Source organism: Dunckerocampus dactyliophorus, chromosome 5, assembly GCF_027744805.1.
Source record: "Dunckerocampus dactyliophorus isolate RoL2022-P2 chromosome 5, RoL_Ddac_1.1, whole genome shotgun sequence".
NCBI lineage: Eukaryota > Metazoa > Chordata > Actinopteri > Syngnathiformes > Syngnathidae > Dunckerocampus > Dunckerocampus dactyliophorus.
The window spans coordinates 11,719,856-11,739,067 of record NC_072823.1 but is presented as its reverse complement, the minus strand read 5'-3'; the positions used below and the strand labels follow the sequence as shown (position 1 = coordinate 11,739,067).

Here is a 19,212-nt window from a genome sequence, read left to right as displayed (position 1 = left end):
TGCCTCTGTACCGCATTGAATTTCACATACTAAATGAACAGATTACAAATACATGTACCGTTACACACCCCAAGATATATGAGTTTACATCTAAATTCACCACTATACAAGGTACATGTGTGATGCACTACCTGTGCTCTCTCATCATCATATTCCAGGAATCCCATCCCATCCAGCCTCTGTAAGTCGATCCAACCTCTCCATATCACACACACCCCATTCAAGATCATTGGCGCCTTTAAATGGACCTGCACATACAGAGAAGGAAAACAATTGCATTTTTTCACCCATTCTTTTTACTTGTCATTATTCATTCAGCATCAGCGAGAGTAGAAGGGTTTGATACGTTTCTGGAAAACAAAATGTCAAAGTTGACTGCTGAGGAAGAGTACAACAAATGTCAAGGTTTTTCTAATGTGAGTGTTTGAGTGACATTTTTTCCTATATTAGTGCAACATAATCAGCATAAAAGGAAATGTTTAAATACATCCTTTTATTGGTTTAATGCGTGTCCATGGTATGTATGGCGAAACTTTTACATAATACTATGACTTACAGTATACTATGTGGTCTTTTTGTTGTTTGTTTGTCCTTTGTTGGATACTGTTCCCAACTTCAAAGCTTTATAAGCCGTGTTATAGTTAGGAAAATCATATCACAAAGTTAGAAACAAAAAGCTAATTTTCAAATAACCAAGGAGTTTTTTTGACCTATTGAGGTGTCAAGTGAATGGTAGACCAAGCGAGGCAAAAAAAGTCAAGTACAGTGCGACCATACACATTGTGCACAATCCAGGACACTGATTGACCTCAGGTAAATTTGTATTTCGAAACAGAACGTTCAACATTCTTAACGGTTGTGTTCAGTGTAAAAATAAGTGAAACACTTTTACTTTTACAAGGGTAACAATAAAATATTTAATGACAAAGATGTAATGCAGAGCTGAGTTGTGTTGCGGATGTGCCTAGCACATGTTCTCACTCTTAAACATTCTTAATGGCATGCATGGTGATGCTGTAGACAACAACCATTCACACTCCCATTCACACCAATGTCCAATTTAGAGTCTCCAATGAACCTACATACATGTTTAGGGACAGTACACCAACACAAGCACAGGGAGAACATGAAAGCTCCCAACAGAAAGGCCCAAGATGAAATTTCAACATAGAACCGCCGGGCTGCAAACCTGTTTGCCACATGGCGACACTTATTTTTAGAATTTACTGTGTTCAAATTCTTGCATCCAGCAGCACAGAAAGTCCAGTGTGACTGTTCAGACTGCTGGAAAAGTTTCAATACAACAACACAGAAATATAGAAGCCTTATAATAAAATAAATAAATATATAAAACCTTATAATAAAATGCCTTGAGAATAGACAACAAATGGATATGTATTACAAAAATCACATAAACACCCAATATGACAGTATGTGTACTGATGTATACACTTCATTGTTATACAGTAGAGCAGAATGCAAATTACAATCAGACACCTCATATTTCCAAGCGTTGAGGTACAGATTCATATTCAGACTCTCCTGATGCAAACTTTAAGACCAGCTGAAATATTGCAAGAAATTACATTTGCACGGTTGGATTTAAAGGAGGTTCTAACTAGTGCTTCAAAATGCATAAATAAGAAATGGGAATTAAGAAATTAGATATAAAAATGTCAACACTTTATTGCAAATCCATCCATCCATTTTCTATGCCTCTTATCCTAATTAGGGTTGCGGGGGTATGCTGGAGCCTATCCCAGCTGACTTTGGGCGAGAGGCGGGGTACACCCTGGACTGGTCGCCAGCCAATCGCAGTTTATTGCAAATTATTACATTTAAATCCATAACAAAAAAACCTGAAACCTCTCTAAAATAGAAATATGCTTTTCAAAAAAAGGACTCAGTAATGAGAAGCTCTGCCATTCTAGTTCACCAAGAAAAATTGGTTTGGGAATTCTTGACGTCAGTGTTTCCAGGCGGCTCGTGGGAACGTTGCTCCAGGTAGTGAAGGCTTCACAGAAGGCATCCATTGTCTGGAACTGATGTCCATTTTTGTAAACTTCCCTTGCCATCCGTCCCCAAATGTTCTCAATTGGATTTAGACCAGAGGAACACGCATGATGGTCCAAAAAGAGTGAGGTTATTCCTCTGGAAGAAGTCCTTTGTCAGGCGGGCATTGTGAACTGCAGCGTTGCCCTGTTGAAAAACCCAGTCATTACCACACAGACAAGGGCCTTCAGTCATGAGGGATACCCCCTGCAATATCTCCATATAGCCATCCGCCATTTGACGCCTCTGCACAACCTGAAGCTCCATTTCCATTTTCCACTGAAGGAAAGAGTACTCCAGATTATGATGGTGCCCTCTGCACTGTGCCGTGTGGAAAACAATCTCAGATGGGATTTCCTTGTCATGCCAGTAACATTGGAAGGCATCAGAATCGTCAAGTTCTATTCTCATCACGAAATAAAACCCTCTTCCACCTTCCAATATCCCATGTATGGTGCTCTCATGCAAACAATTGCAATTGTGTCGCATTGAGGGAGACAAGGCCTTTGACAAACTTTTTTGTTCTAAAAACCCTTCTCTCACAGATGCCATCTGATGGCTCTTGGGCTGTACTCTGTACTAGTAACTAGGGATGTCCCGATCCGATATTGATATTAGATATAGGGCCCTTATAAGCAAATAAAAAAAAAAGATGGTTTCCAGATTCCACCCTAGCACGTCTATCTAGCACTGATCGGACAGAGCCCATGTGATCACTTTTCCTGTCTTGCTAACAAAGTAGCAAGGAGGAGTGATGTCAGTCGTGTGGAAGTAAAAAGACGTTGTGACTGAGTGCAAAACTTGTCATGCACAAGTTTCCCATGGTGGCACAGAACTGGGGAAGTTTAATAGAAACAACCTCATCACGAATATGAAAGGACATCGCACAGGAAACTTCAACAGCACTGCAAAACGTCATTAGCTTTAACAGAAAAGAGTCACTCTGTCTTGACAGACAGCCCATCGGATTATCCGGCTCAGGACAATGGATATTTTTTGGGGTCTACCACTTTTGTTGCATAAGCCTCAGGATCTTCTAAGGAGTTTAAAAGTCGTATTGCGTCCAACCTCAGCAGCAATGACGCACTGCGAGAGGCCTTTGAGTCCCCACGCGTTCAAAGAGAGACAGTTTTTTTGCCTTTGCCATCAAGAGGTCATGACAGTGTCAATACCTGACAGAAAATGACATTTAATCCACATTTTGGCTTTTAAAGGCTTAAACATTTGATCAGTTAATGAACAACCTATTTCAGTTTAATGGTTGTCTGCAATAAAGTGCTGGCAATTTTTTTTGTCTCACTCACATTTCTTCTTTTTGCATTTTGAAGCTCTACTTAGAACCTCTTTAAGATCCAAAAGTGCAAAATGTAAATTCTTCCAATCTTCCAACTGGTCTTAAAATTTGGATCAGGAGTGTATTAGTGGAAAATATTTGACTCCTTTGTCTGTTTCTTGTGTCTTTTATCAAAGTAAACAATACTTTAGGAATGAATCAAACACTCCATTCAACACAAATATGCTGTTTTTTCTCTGAAACATTAAGCAGCTCCAGTATTTCACTCAGGCTATTTTTGGAGAAGCCCATACAGGGACTTCTTTTACCACAGCTACTTACACTGCACAGAGGACGTAGGGGGACCGCACCCCGAGAGGCTGTGGGTTTTTGTGTTTATTCCAGTCCATATGTGAGTGTGTGCATATAAGCGGGAGGAGGAAGATTAGTGGGAGAAAGGGACATGGATTCCACATCATTGGGTCAGCATGGTACTTTAAAAAGAAAGCTTCATTTTGCTTGACAGGGAAAATAAGTGCATATGTGTTTGTGTGTGCGTACTTGTGTGTCTGTACGAGGGGAAAATATGCAGAAACGGTCCAACCACAGACTTCCTCTGAGAACCATGTCAACCCCCACATCCATTTGCTAAAACACACACACACACACACACACACACACACACACACACACACACACACACACACACACACACAGCCTCCTCCTCAAAGACTGCATTGGTCTATTTGGTTAGGCCAGATTGCATTGCTAGAATGTTAGTTTATAGCAGGGGTTTCAAACTCAAGGCCCTCGGTCCAGATCCAGTCCATCACTTCCTGGGAATAATGATTATTATGCCAGATGTGTGACCCCTTTAGGGGGCAGGAGCTCGAAAGAAGCGCGTGAGAGAGCAGGAACACTTAGATGGTGAACTGTGTGTAGTTCTGTGCAACGTGACAATAACGTTGGCTCCACGGAGCAAACCACAGCTGGAGTCTGCAACGTGAAGAGAGCTGATCCCAGTTGAAGTTATGAACAGTTGTCCTCACTTTTTGTACATTTGCTCACTGATGCAACACAATATTACAAGCAAATGTTTTCAAATGTTTCTTTTAAGCACAATATCAAAAACAAGCATATCGTTCATATGGATACAGACTGTATTTGATGCGGAGGTCTCATGTTTCAAGTCAGTAACTAGCTGCCGAGTGTCAGCGAGTTACAGCAGCTCTGTATTTTCCGTGGCGTTTTTAGTGTTTAATAGTGCTTTATTCGTACTTTCTTATTGTTTTTTTGTGCCATACCAACCCCCCAAGCAAGTGTGCAGCTATAGATGTTCATCTTGTTACGTTTGTAGCTTGCCTCTTGGCTTGTTGCGGGAGACGCAATCATTCACTGATCCATTGTTTACACTAGGGAGCAGCTGTTTGCTTTGAGCCACACACCCCTTCGCCACGCTGAGTGACCAGAGATCCCCGCGGAGATACAAAGGAAGAGATGCTGCATCGCGGGAGTGAAGCAATCGAGATAACAGGCCCTAACCCGGCTGCAGAGGGACTACCTTGACTGCAGCCTGATTAAAATTGAAGGGTATAGTACCACAGTGTGCTCCGAACACAGTTTTTATGCAGATAGAGGAGGTAGTAAGTACTCCAGAACTTGGAACACCTGTAGGAATTAGTTGCACCAATTGCCAAGACTTGATCAACCTCCATTTCTGCAGAACAGTTTTAAATTGTTGACCCATTTTGTGGTCCTTGAAACAGGACTTTTGTATAATTCTGAACACATTATTTTTCAGCTTTGGGTTACCTTACCTTTTTTTTTAACCTGTGGCACTTCACCACTTACCTTTTCAAGCTATTTATTGGACTTGAAAGACTTGAATGTCAATAAATTACTGGAAAAATTGGGGTGATTGAACTTATTGTACTACAAGTTTGTCATTGTCACAACATGAAATACTTTGTGAGCGTATTGCGACTGTCCAGTCACAGCTCTTGACCTCCATAGCTCCAAGTTGTAGTCAATACATCCCACACAAAGCGTGTGTATCTGTGTGATAGTGAGTGTTAGTGGACAATGTGTGACACAGATGTGGAGGAAAGTATTGGCACAGTATCTCTCATTCAGTCTCATGTCAACCATCCAGTCACCAACGCCCATGAGCTCTGAAAACTCAATGAGCATCTTTGTTTTCGTCACAGAATACTCTGCTTAGGTTTTGTACTTTGTGTTGTGAGAGCCTGACTTATAGCTCAAGTTGTGTTCCATCAATGCTATGAGGCAGTCTTGTGGTAACGGATTACCAGAGTGACACACAACTCATACTCTTTCTTTCTTTCTTAAAAAAAAACTCCACCAGCACTTGTGCCAGAACAATAAAGGAAAGGATTCAAGTATTTCTAAAATTAATCATCTCTGATTCACACACTCACATACACACTGCAACCCAAGCCAGGAACTTGAACATGACACCACATTCTCAATAGGCTATTATCTAATGACATAAAAACCATGAGTTTTATCATATGATGAGGCCTGTCAGGATAATCGATAAAAAAAGAGGGTTCACTCTGCTTGTGTCTGAGTGCATTGGTTGTATCGTCAAATTAAGGGAAAGAGTGAGCCTCCTGTCAGCTATTCAGCGTCTTTGTCACAGTACGTGGAGTTGGGGGCTAGCTACGTATTGATTAAATACACTGAGTATTAGCTAGCAGTTAGCACACAAATGGTAATATGAATGAAAGCACAAAAGCGATAGTTTCTAAGCCGAATGCCACAGTTCTAGTGTGCATGTGCTGTGGGACATTCATCCCGGCGCTTGCTGGGGCGTTTAATCGGCAAAGTGAATGCATAGTGCCGGGCGGAGAGAGCGATACCCAGGGTATGTGATGTGGTGACGCCGCGCGATTCGTAAATGTAGACATCTTCTGTGCCTCACAAAAATACACTACCCGTGAGTACCATCTCGTGACTCAAATGTGACATGACGGAGTGATCATTGAATGATAAACTCAACAGTAATATGGTTTAAAAAAAAAAGGTCGAAATTATCGATTATCGTGGGTAATTTATAGCACAATTATCAACCAGCAAAATTTGTTATGTTGACAGGCCTACGTACAGTATGATCATGGTTCAGTATCATATTAACATGAGCCATTATCATTTAATCAACAAGAACAAGTCCATTCTGTACATTCCATTTGTGTGGGTGTGCCAGGTGTGAAAGCAGCAGGTGTAGATTTTCCATGTTGAAGACACGCTTTGTCTGCACCAACTGCTGTTTGTTCCTATGACTTTCACAGACATGAAAATGTCATGCAAATGCACATGTAGGCTTTAGGTAGGAGAATTCATTGTTTTCAATTCAAGTTTGGACGTGAAATAATTCACATTCAGTTTACTTTTGGTGACAGTAGATATGTCATGCAGTATATATGTAATGCATGACAGCTCTTTATAAATTAATATGTACGTTTTATCCGTTTTTATTGCAGATACTCAATATTGGCTTTCTTACAGATATCTGATATTGTCCAACACAAGTGGTGTGCCACCAGGACCAGTAAAGCCTTCTCTTCTGGCCCGAACACTATCAGAAGCACTGCCTCCAAACTAAATTGTAGTATTTGTTCCATTAAATTATGTCATTTACAGCAGTCTATTATCTTCATTTTGTAGCGTGTCTCTTGGCTGCACTGCTGCATTTCTATGTTCGATTTTTTTGTCCAATCAGATTTCAGCTTCTGTGTGTTGCCATGACAATATAATCTGCCCAGAGCCTCCAGGATCAGTACTGGCCCATGTCACATTCACACGATTAACAATGGAACAATTTTTTTTTAGATTTAGATATCAGATTTTACAGATTTCCCCTCACAAGGCCAGCTAGTGACGTCAGCATTTTTCCATCCTGATTGGTTGATGTCTAAAAGCCTATTATCTAACACTCAAAGTTACCAGTGGCCTTGGACGCATCATCACATAAACAGCAATTGATCCTGTTCCCACAAGAAGAAAGAGGAGCCACTATGTTGTTTATCATTCTATGGCCGTTATTTTATACATAAGTCTGTGAGTGTGATGTATTTTATTTTATGTTTACTGTTTTTGATAGTTTTATTATTAGATAAATATTAATTGTGAACTTCTCCAGATGTTTTTGCAGTATAGAAGTTTGGAGTTGATGTATTCAAAGATACAGAATCACTAGAAAATATAATAACACGGTTGCTGAAATGTGAGGGGCATTCACTTTTTTGAGATACTGTAAATACAGTGTTACATGTATAAGTATGAATATATGTTTGTGTAATCTCCTGTGTCTGAAGTAATTCCTTGTGCACCAATTTCGTGGGGAAAAAAATTGTGTGTTGACAGTTGTGTGTGTGTGTGTGTGTCAGCACTAACGTCCAGGTGAACTGTCCAGTATTCTTTACTCCTCCCTCACTTACGAGAGGAGAAGGAATGTAGCTGACACACACATGCTGGTTCTCACACCAGATTGACCTCTCACTGCATTGAGCATTGTGTCACCGTCAGTTGTTTGTGAATCTCACTGTCAAAAAACACACCAGCTCACTCTTTCTTGGAGGGAGATACAGTCCAATATAATTCACACTGGAAGGCTGCAAAGAGAGGATGTGGACTGTCTGTGTGCTGCAGTGCACTGTGGGAATGGGTGTGGTCATTGATCTGAAGTGGATGTGTTTTGTGGTACATTTGTGTTTGCTAAGAGGGAGACCTGAGAGCCACAGTAGCAGAGGGAAACAATTAGTGGGGAGACTTTGAGATATCACTGACGGGCTGAAACGCACACATTTCTTATCTGACGCTTTGGCCATTATATATATATTCACACACACACACACACACACACACACACACACACACACACACACACACACACACACACACACATATATATATATATATATATATAGCCCTCGTTTATCGCGGGTAATTGGTTCCAGACCCAACCGCAACAAGTGAATTTCCGCGAAGTCGGATTCAATATTAATAAATGGAACATTTTCGTATTTAGAGCATACAAAACCTGCTTATGACTTTCTAAATAAAATCTTTACCATTATTGGACCCCTGTAGTCATGAAATAACACCCCTTTCCACTCCTATTATTATAAGGACACAAGAGACTTTATACATCAGCAAGCTAGCGAGCTAACTAGTTAGCCTCCAATTCATTTACTGTATTCTGAACTTAAGAAAGGGTTTAAAACGGAGTGGGGAGGAAGGACATAGAAGCCAAAAACTTACCACTTCCACAAGCAATGGGAGGAGAACTTCTTTTCACTCCATCATGTCGGACATGCCATGGCTGACTACATACAGTGTGAAGGTAATCTAATGTCATGTCTCAATAATGGAACATTACTGATGCCTAGTGGCCAGAATACTACACATACCTTTTGTCTTTCAATATTTATTGACTAATTGTATGCCATAGTCAACCACGAAACTGTGATCATTTATTAATTATGAACTATTTTTTGAAAAGCCACGAGCAATAATCAAACCGCGATATTGCAAGGGACGACTGTGTGTGTGTGTGTGTGTGTGTGTGTGTGTGTATATATAAAAAGCATTGTTTTTTATTTCACGTTGTAACCTTTTTTTTTAAGATCCTCACGACTTAGAATATAAGAAGACCACCACCAGCTATCATACATTACCAGTAGTGCTTTAAAAGAACAGTCTGTACCATAAAAAGGCTACATTTTGCATAAAAATTGGCCTACATTTTCATTTCGGCTAAATAAGATGATCAGTTACTCACGAGTGTCTGGTATTCACACAGATTTCCGTAGCACGTCCACACACGCAAAAGCAGTCTCTGAGAGGCGGTCAACAATTTGCAGTCATGCTGTTGTTACGATACACATTCAATGGTAGCTCATGTCAGTAGCTAAACTTGGTCAAATCGCTATCATTAGCTGACAACAATGTAACTACTGCTACTGGTTATGTCAGGTGTAGCTTATGTACTCAAAACAGGAAGAGGTTAATTGAACATTCAAATGTGAGTGCCCTCAGGCCAGCCGAGTAAACAAAGGCTGACAGCACCTTTAAACAAGAATAGCTGAACAACTTAACTGAAGGGGCTTGAACTTTACAAACATCTTAAAAAATGCATTATCAATAACTACTATTTAAAGACTAATTCTGTGTCATACATCATGTCTACAACAAAGTCAATGTGTGTTAGTATCTTAGCTACTAACACTAAAATTAACTTTGTCCCCAGCTGGCTCCTATTAGCTTGTAACACACACACACACCCACACACACACGCTATCCAGTAACCTGGATGTGCTACCCCTTTGGTTTGGCACTGTCTGCGTTTGGATATTGAGTCAGGAGAGCGGGTGGAGTAGGGCGAGGGAGGGGGCAGATTTTATATTCATTTTTTTAAGACTAACAAAATAATACGGAAATGAAAAACAATAAAAATATGAATTTTACTCCACTGTGATTACTGTGTAAATACCTCCCAATAGCATTAAATTGATATTTTATAAAGATTTCCTCAAAATTTTAAAGCTACAAAAAGTTTGTGGGGTTTCACTGTGTTTGCAGGTTATCTGCTCTTTGTCTGGGTGTCGATGTTATTCCAACATATTACAGTTAGTATCTTAGATAACTACCAGAGACTTGAGTCTCTTAAAAATAATCCTATTTTCAAAGAACATTCCCTTTCAAAAGCCACAATATACACAGGCCACTTTCTCCATACAATATAAATGACTCTTTAAAAAAAAACGACTGCATCCTTACCGTATACTTGCACGTTTCATAAAAATCGCATAACTTAGGCTTTTCAGTTCAATACAAATATAAACGTATACAAAGAAGCATCGTGGTTATTTAGATGCCCAAATAATGCTGTGAATGTACTGTATAGTTCACTTTGTTTGTACCGAGCGACTGTGAAACTGCTTCATGTTGATGAATCCTGACCTCATTAAAACTTCATAGATCTGTGAGCACCGTTGAGGTAACAAAGAAGAGGGTATCATCTTACACACACACGCACACAAATACATACCTATTCCGAAAATACACTGCATGCAGTAACCTTCCCTGGCTCACGCACACACACACACAATTACACACCGCAACAGTCATCGGCTCAACACTTAGTTCCAAACCATCAGCGCACTCGTGTTAAATAATCGAGATTAGTCCGTCAGCTCTAGGGCATGCAGGTCCATCGATTCCACTGAATGCATTTTTAATGAGCTGCCAGCCAGCATGCATTTCAGCTGGCCAATGTCCGTGGAGGGCCCTCTGACACACACACACGCACACACACACTGTGAGTTTAGGCGAAGTGCCAAGGGAGACAATTAACAATCACAGTGGTAGCACAGTACTGCTCTGCAACATCATCTGGGCTCTTTAAGTTATTTAACTTTGACTCTGATCTCGACTGAACACAATCTCCCTGGTGAATGGGTGCTCAGCAGTGATTCCACCTCTGTGACTCGCATTAATTGAAGTCACAACATTTCACTGCAGTGGATTTTCTTTTCAAAGCAATTGCAGGTGATTAGTATCCAGCACACACTGGGACTGAGTCAAACAAAATTTAATTTTTCTCTATGCGGTCCAACTTTCATCCTGACACACAAATCAATTCATACTGTGATCGATGGATGTACGTGGAGGACATGCCTTAGGAGGATAGAGCATAAACAAGGAAAAAACAGAAATAAGTGATGACAATCGGCCCTTGCCACTTCACGTTTCTCATTTTGCGGCTACATTCTATCACGCTTTTTCAAAATATTAATTAATGACTATATCAGCACTGTTTCATAGTTGATTGGTTGTCCTATTATTATGCATTTTTAAGCAAATTTGATGTATTTTGGGCCTAAATTAACCATTTTCAAGCATAGAAATGGCCAAAAGAAGTAAAATAAAAATATAAGGCATTCAAAAGACGCATTCAAGTACATGTTGTTGATATGTATTATTCTACACTGGTCTACACTGGTCACTAGGTCACTCTTCTTTCTTTCCATGTATAAAGAATGAATCCTATTTCGTGGAAATTCACTTATCACGGTCGGTTCTGGAACCAATTAATCACGATAAACGAGTATTACTTTTTTTATTTACAAAACTGAGCTCTTCCCTGCTGGCATTCTGCTCAGACTTTCCACACATGTGACAAACTACTGAGGGCATGTGTGTTGGTGTGTGTGTATAAACCCTACCTTTCCTGTCTCTCTCTCAAAGTCAACATACTCCCTGGTAGGAACCTGTCTCTGATCTCCATGCAAGTTGGCTGGAAAGAACTGGAGGGAGAGGTTGGTGCCTGTGGCTACAAAGGCCTGTGGAGAAGGAAAATAAAAATACCAAAAAGACTTTAATTACAATTGTACTTAGTCTTCAAAGAAAAGTAAGAAAAATATAATGTAACTTTATTATTATTTTCTAAATATACAATATTAGCAGGTGATAAAGAAACTGCTTTCCAGATGAACAGTAACTTTAATATCCAAACATGATTACCATAGGAGCCTAGGGCGCAGTTAAGTATATTCACGGTGTGTTTGAGTGTGCACTCCAGCAAGTGTAGCCATTTAGCAAGGGAGAGAGTAGCGAAAGAGAAATGCCAGTGGATATAGTGCTTTTGAAGCAAGACGAATACTGTCAAATAAAAACATTGGAAATGGTTCATTTTAAAAGGGAACAAATACTTTTACACACCATAAATGCTGTAAAGTATATCAGAGTTCTTGTATAACGTGAGTCAAACAGTCTAAGCTTGTAAGTTTCAGTTCACTTTGGTGATTATGTTCCTTTTTCTTTTTTGATATTAAAATGGAAATAGATTTTCTCAGTACTTCATTTCTATCAAAAAGGCTTCACGGTCCGGATGGAGAGCAATACACTTGTGCGTGCTTTTTTGGACACATGATGAAACACAAATGCAACGCAAAATCAATACACCACAATTGGTTTGAGGCAAAAAGAAATTCATTGTACAGAGGCGGAAGATTAAGTACAAAAAGTCCATTTTTATGCATCTTTGTGAGCGTGACTGTCGTCTCAGTGTGTGTCTGAGACAGATCAATACTAAGGGCATTTAGGCTTCATCTTAGCTGGATGCGCATGAATTATGTACTGTCAGATTTGAGAGCAGGAGGGGAGAGAAAGTCTGCAGGAAAGAAGAACCAAAATGAATGCAACTACAGTAATGAAAACTGTGAAAAACGTAAGTGCCTTAAACACACCACGCTCACTGAGTCTAAGACCACTCAAGTCATAATTTCTGCCCTATTTGAAGTATTGAATTACGACCATCTGACAGTAATTTGGTGTCTACTATGGTTGGAGAGGAGGCAAAGCTGCCATGGGAGAAAGGGAGGGAAACAGACAAAGGAGGAGGAGAGAACGCAGGGTTGGAAGGAGGAACACAGGGACAGGGAAAGATGAGAAGGAGAAATTGAAGGAACAAGGGACACAACAGGAGGAAGGAAGAAATAAAAGTTCAACAAAAAAACAGAGGAGAAAAATGAAAATGAAATGGCAAGTCCAAAGAGGAGCACTTCAAGAAAATCAATAGTTGTTTAAAGAGCGGCTCAACCCTAATGAGCTTAGCGGAGGGTCATTTATTTTCAATTATTGTCCCATTTATCACATCAACCCTGAACATCTTAGACTTCTGGTCAGATCCAAGTTGCCCCATCACCCCACACCCTCACATCAACTGTATATTGGAAAAAAAAAACAATAATGCTATTTTACTCATTTCTAATACTATAAGAAATGTACAGTATAAAATGTGAGTGTTTACTTGGACATGCTCATCTAATCACATGACAACTTTTTTGTTGTTTTGTATACTGTGACTTTGACCACTGTGCCAGTATTATAAAACCTCACTTGTATTGAAAAACGTGCAAAAACATAGTGTATTAACTTCAAACTTTAAAAAATACAAACTTAATACAATAAAAATAAAGAAATAAATTATTACAATTTATTTTAATGTAAACTACACCAGGAGGAAATCATTACAATTAAACATGAATAATTAAATACTTGTTGAATATCGTCTTGTATTGCAAAATGACCTTTCCCTCGGATGATTATGAAAACAAGCTCACTGATTAGTGTTGACACTTTTCAGAATGTTAAACAAGCCCGTGTAAATCCTCCCTACACGTCTCAATACAGTATCTGCCGTTTCTTTACATCTTTTTTTTTTGTTTTAAACCAGTGGTGTCATTTAAATCATTTCATAGATATATTTCTGATGTATATAAATAACAAAATAAAATGATTTCCTACGTAGGGCAGTATTCAGTATTCTGTCAAATACTGTCTGCTCAATGACCATGATATTACCACTTTATATCACACCAGACAGCTTGCAATTGTTACCTCTGCCAAGTGCAAGAGTCTGAAGGTGAGCGCTATTGTTTTCACCAGTTTGTTCATAACCTTGTAAGCAGAGATACTCCGTATCTGCAACACTGATTTCCATGAAACTTTGTGGAGAAATAATTAGAAAAGTACACTTCACTCCCTAACTGTACTGCAGAAAATGACAGTTAGGATAATCTGTAATGCGGGTAATGAAGCGAAATCCCTTCTTCATTCAATAAAAAATATTGAAATTTACAGATCTGGTATATTTCCAAACCACCAAAATTCTGCACAGTGCAAACAACAACAGACTACCCAATAATGTAATAATGAACGTTTTTTTCTCAACAAGAGATGAAAAATACAACCTCTGGGAAAAACTAAATCTAAAGCAGTTGTAGTAAAAATGTTTAGTACAGGGGTGTCCAAACTTTTTCCATCGAGAACCGCATACTGAAAATCAAAGGATGCGGGGGGCCACTTTGATATTTTTATACATTATTTTTATTTTGCGGCAAGGCTAAAAAACATTAAATATATTTAAAAACAAAGCTTTGTTTTATTATTAGTTATTAGTATCAACATTTCAGCTTTTTCTCTTTACAGTTTGCCTTTTTTAATGTCATTTCTGCAACGTGCTGCGGGCCAATAAAACAAAAAAAAAAGTTGCTGGCCGGTGTTATAAAGTATAAGAAGGAATGAACTTCTGAAGCACAGTGTCTGACACACCTTATGATGGTAAAAGGAGTATGGAGATGCTTCTTTGAGGCTGCATCAGTGGTTGACATTACTCAACTTCCACCGGATGATGGCTCGAGCCAGGAGAAGGTGTGCCGAGTCTGGATGAGGCTGGTAGGTACCACATTTTTGTTAGCCTAAACAATTAGCTGAGCTAACAATTTGCATCATCATTGTTAGCTGCAGTGTAGTAGCAGCAGTGACACTGGCAGCGCACTACATTGACAAGCTGGATGCTTTGAGGAACAGATGGACTACATTCCCACTTTTTTTATGTAAAATGCAATTAATTAAATAACTCATATTTAATAATGCTTAACAGCTACAAATCCATGCACAGTTTTTAGTAGAACACGTTTCTTTCTTCTTCATTTTGTGGTGTCCAAAGTGCTGTCTGGCGGCCTGCGGCTCATTTGTTATTGGGCCAAAATAGAAATATAATTTTACAAAAAAAACATCAAAAATGTGGAAAATAGAGCTAAAGGCACTATGTAAAGAGAAAAAGTTTAACAAATTGCACAAAGCTTTGTCTTTAATTATAATGTACATTTTGTACGCAGAACCTATTTTTAAACAACATATACAAATATCAAAGTGGCCCTCACATCCTTGGACTTTCCAGTATGCCACCCTCTGGGGAAAATGTTTGGACACCCACGGTTTAAACTGAGTCAGCACCATATGTCTGAAGTCACAACATAATAATTCTAGAGTATGAGTGTGATATAAAGTGTATGACAAACAGCCAGGAAGAAAACAAAATAAGCGATGTAGGTTCGGTTTAGCTTTAAGAGGAAGCCCTTGCTGACAGACACAGTAACAGTGTAAGCCGAGCTCCGAAAGGAAATGTACTTTAACTCCACAGTTTATCAACCCATTTTTTAAAATAAAACATATGGTTACACTGGACATGACTGTGGTTTGGAAAATCAGCAAAATATATTTTAAGCTTTGTAACAACGTGAACACATTTGTGTACCTTCAGTGCTTCTCGGTGCTTCTTTTATCCTGCTGAGTGTACACTCCCATGTTTGCCATGCATCCAACAAAGATGTGACAGTGAATACTCATTATGGCCAATATTAAACTCCAAATGACAGTGTGTTGTAACCAAACTGCCCAGCAGGAAGAATTCACGTGTCAAACCTGATGACTTTGCATGACTGACAGCATGTCTACTTCCTGGTGCCGAAACACTTAGAACAGACAGTGCTGTCTATCTACTACATGTCCCAATATTATTTCATTTCTTTTAAACTTCTTTATTTTTAATACAGTGCTATCTCGCTCTATCGTAGTTCACCTTTTGCTGATTCGCTGTTTCGCGGATTTTTTTAGTTCAATTTTTGTACTTTTTTTTTCTGCATATGAACGCTGTTACAGTCTGAGCCTGGCCCTTTTTAGATTAATTGCATTGTGGGAAGTGGAGTGTCTCTCTCACTCTCTAGTCTCTCTCTCTTCCCTCTCTCATCTGTCTGCACCGCACATTGTCTTCTGCGTCCTGATTGGCTGTACACCAGTGTCAATCAATCGCCTTCGTGCCGCCCTGCCGTGTCTCCTGTATCATCACTACCTTGCTTGCTTTCTTGCCATCTTTGTATGTTTGCAATTTTATCCCCGACAAAAGCCACAATGTCGACGAAACGTCCTGCGCCCAAAAGGAAGAGGAGGCTGCTAACCTCTGGAAATGCTGAAAGAATGCAGAAGTTCAGGGGCTATCGTGCGCCGTCACGGAGTAAATGAATCTTTGGTCGGAGGAGAAGTACTGCAGCAATATGTTTTAACAAGGATACAAAAATGCCACAGTACAGCAGAACGGCACCAGGACGAAAAGGCACGGTCAGATGAGTGAAATACGCGTAAGACACTTAATAATTTCTTGTGTCCCACCCAGTTGGTTGATCATTAAAATTCAAATGAGGGTTTGAACTTTTTTGAGAGTGTTTCAACAAGATGGATATGTGAGAAAATGTTAATGCCTGTCTGAGAAAAGTGTATAAAGTGTATGGTGAGGGGTTTTACAGCCTTACAACATATACAGTATAATAATATAAAAAATTAAGTTGGGTACTTTGCGCATTTCACTTATTGCGGGCTATTTTGGGAACCTATCCCCCGCGATAAACGAGGGAACACCGTATACCACTGCATTCCATAAATGTAAAGAATATTGTACTATTTGTTTACTTACTACTTCTGACCGTCCATCCCTGCAGGCGTTCTGGAAGCGGGCTTGTCTTTCCTCATGAGGTCGGTCTCTAAAGCCGGTATATTTAATCTGAAACAAAACACAGTAGCCTTGAGAAGCTCAGCTACAACACACATATCCAGCGTACAGTAGGGCGTAGGTCAATACCAAGGTCCCTATCAGTATCGGATCGATATTAGCGTGATGAGATTGATATTTTTCAGTTCTGTTCTGCATTTATTTTCCCAAATATCTGTGTTTTGTTGCCGTGTTGCTTCATGTAAGAAGCTCAAGTTGGCTTCCGATTCGCCAGCTTCCAATAACGTTTTTTTGACACTTGACATTTTTTCCGACCCTTCTTAATGTGTTAAACATTTTTTACATTTTAGGTAAGACATTGCTTCTACCTGACACTCACTATTGTATTTCTGAAGCTTTCATTTGATTTGTGAAAATGCAAGCACCGCGTCGTAGTCCATATTAGATCTAGACTTTTCAAATCTGGACGGATTTAATGTACAGACCACAAAGGTTCATAAAAACACCATTATTTACCTTTATTTGTGACAATGCAATAAAGATACATTTTTCTACAGTATGTTTTCTACCTCTAACCCATATTAGGCCTGGTCTACATTGAAAAGCACTAAACCTAGACCTCTCAAATCTGGACTGAATTAATATACAGACCTACAAGGTTCATAAAAACATAGTTTGTGATCTGTGAAACCTTCATTCTATTTGTGAATATGCAACAATGCTACATTTCTCTAAGTTGTCAAACCCCAAGATCCAATAAAGGTACATTTGTCTATGTTTTCAGCCTTTAACCCATATTAGACCTGGTCCACTTTTAAAACCACTCGACTTAGACTTCTCAAATCTGGACTGGATTTATCTACAGACCCCAAAGGTTCATAAAATCAGTGGACATACATTCACACTGCATATTAGGTAAATATACAACCTTAAATTGAATCAGAGGCTTGCAAATCAAAAGATAACTTCAGTGTTGTTCATATGTTACATTGTTGATATCACTGCTATATTTATATATTGTTGTATTGCTTGCAAAGTCAGGGTTTTTGCTATTGGACACAGGAGGGCCTTGGGGGCAAAAAACAGCCAATAATAGTTTTTTCTTTTGCTTGCTTATTTTGCACTACTGACTTTATTTTGCTCAAACAATTGTATGTAATAAAATGGAATGAGGGAACACAATTTTGTTGACATTGCTACATTGTCATGTTGTTAAATTGTTTACAAATAACATTTAAACATCTAAAATCTGATTTATTGGGATTAGAATCATAACAATAACTTCAAGGCAAAATCACTAAATCATTTATTCATTCATTACTGTATTTTTGAAAAATTTATAGTAAAAAGTATCAGTATTAACAATATTAGGCCTGTATTTGCTGGGTATCACATCGATACAAACAAATGCAGTACTGTACCATATTGCCCACCCCTAGTTTGCAGGTAGAAGCTTTTTGATCGGTAAAGCCAAGACTAACCTGTCATTTCAAGATAAACCACAGGAATTATCTTTTATTTTCATAATTTAATCGCACATTACAATACATTTGGTATGAGGGACGTATGTCAATTATATTATACATTAGTTATATTATATTATATTCATGTTTTCAAGAAAGTAAAATATCCGTACATACAGTGATTTTTTTTCAAACATAGTCCGACTTAGGAAAAGGAAATGTAGTTACTTATTTGAGTAATTAACATTTTTCTGCTGTTAGCCAGTCGTGTGTGTGTGCGTGTGTGTGTGTGCGCGCGTGTGTCTGTATTTCCGCCGTGCACGCTCACCTCACACTCCCTGCTCAACTTGCGGAAAAACTCCTCATTCTCAAACTTGCTCCTCTGGTCCGGAACTACCCTCGGCATCTTTTCTCACTGTGGATTCTTCACTTTAATCCGGCCTTTTGCCACCCTCAACTCAAAATCAGACCGCACAATCGAACTTGGGCTGTGTTCCTTCGAGTTTTTCAGCGTCTCTTTCACTCACTTCCTGGGTTCTTTTCTTCCCCCTGTGGAGAAATGTGTACACTGCTGCTCCACGTTATGATGACCGCTTCTCCTTCGCGTTCTTCCCTTGCCTCCAAGTGCGTTTTATTATGAGTGACCCACCCAGAGAGAAAAAAAAACTCAATTCTCGCTCTCTCCCACCTCTCTCTACACTGCCCCAGTGTCTCACGCCCAACGAGCGCTCCCTGTCTGTGTATTCTGTCTCTACCTGCAACTTTCAAGTGCTCCTCCTTCTGTGGGCCAGGCCAAACGTCACAAATTGAAACGATCAACTATTCTATTATAGAGAGTTGACACGCCCCACAGATCGTTTTTTTAAATATTTGGTTTGGTTCTGCGACTACAAATGTCAAAAATATAAATACAATATAAATGAAGAAAAGAAGAGGGTATAATATTTTTAAATCACTTTTGTATTTCAAAATTCCGCATGTTCTTGAAGGCACCCACAACGTTTACTTCCTGGCTCCGTAGAGTCGCTCTTGTGACTGAACGCCCTCCT

At 39.2% G+C, this 19,212-nt stretch overlaps 1 protein-coding gene across 2 annotated transcripts in view; it reads right to left on the bottom strand.

The window, feature by feature from the left end:
* cbfb (core-binding factor subunit beta) overlaps positions 1-18,884 on the bottom strand; it is a 28,913-nt gene extending 10,029 nt beyond the window's left edge. For both annotated transcript variants that reach the window (XM_054777487.1, XM_054777488.1), the window contains exons 1-4: positions 18,492-18,884; positions 16,665-16,751; positions 11,575-11,691; positions 132-248 (exon numbers count right to left, since the gene is read on the bottom strand). In XM_054777487.1, the coding sequence (XP_054633462.1) occupies positions 132-248; positions 11,575-11,691; positions 16,665-16,751; positions 18,492-18,569 (399 nt within the window). In that variant the 5' untranslated portion in view covers positions 18,570-18,884. The remainder of the gene's footprint in view (positions 1-131; positions 249-11,574; positions 11,692-16,664; positions 16,752-18,491) is intronic.
* Between the last annotated feature and the right edge of the window lie 328 nt (positions 18,885-19,212).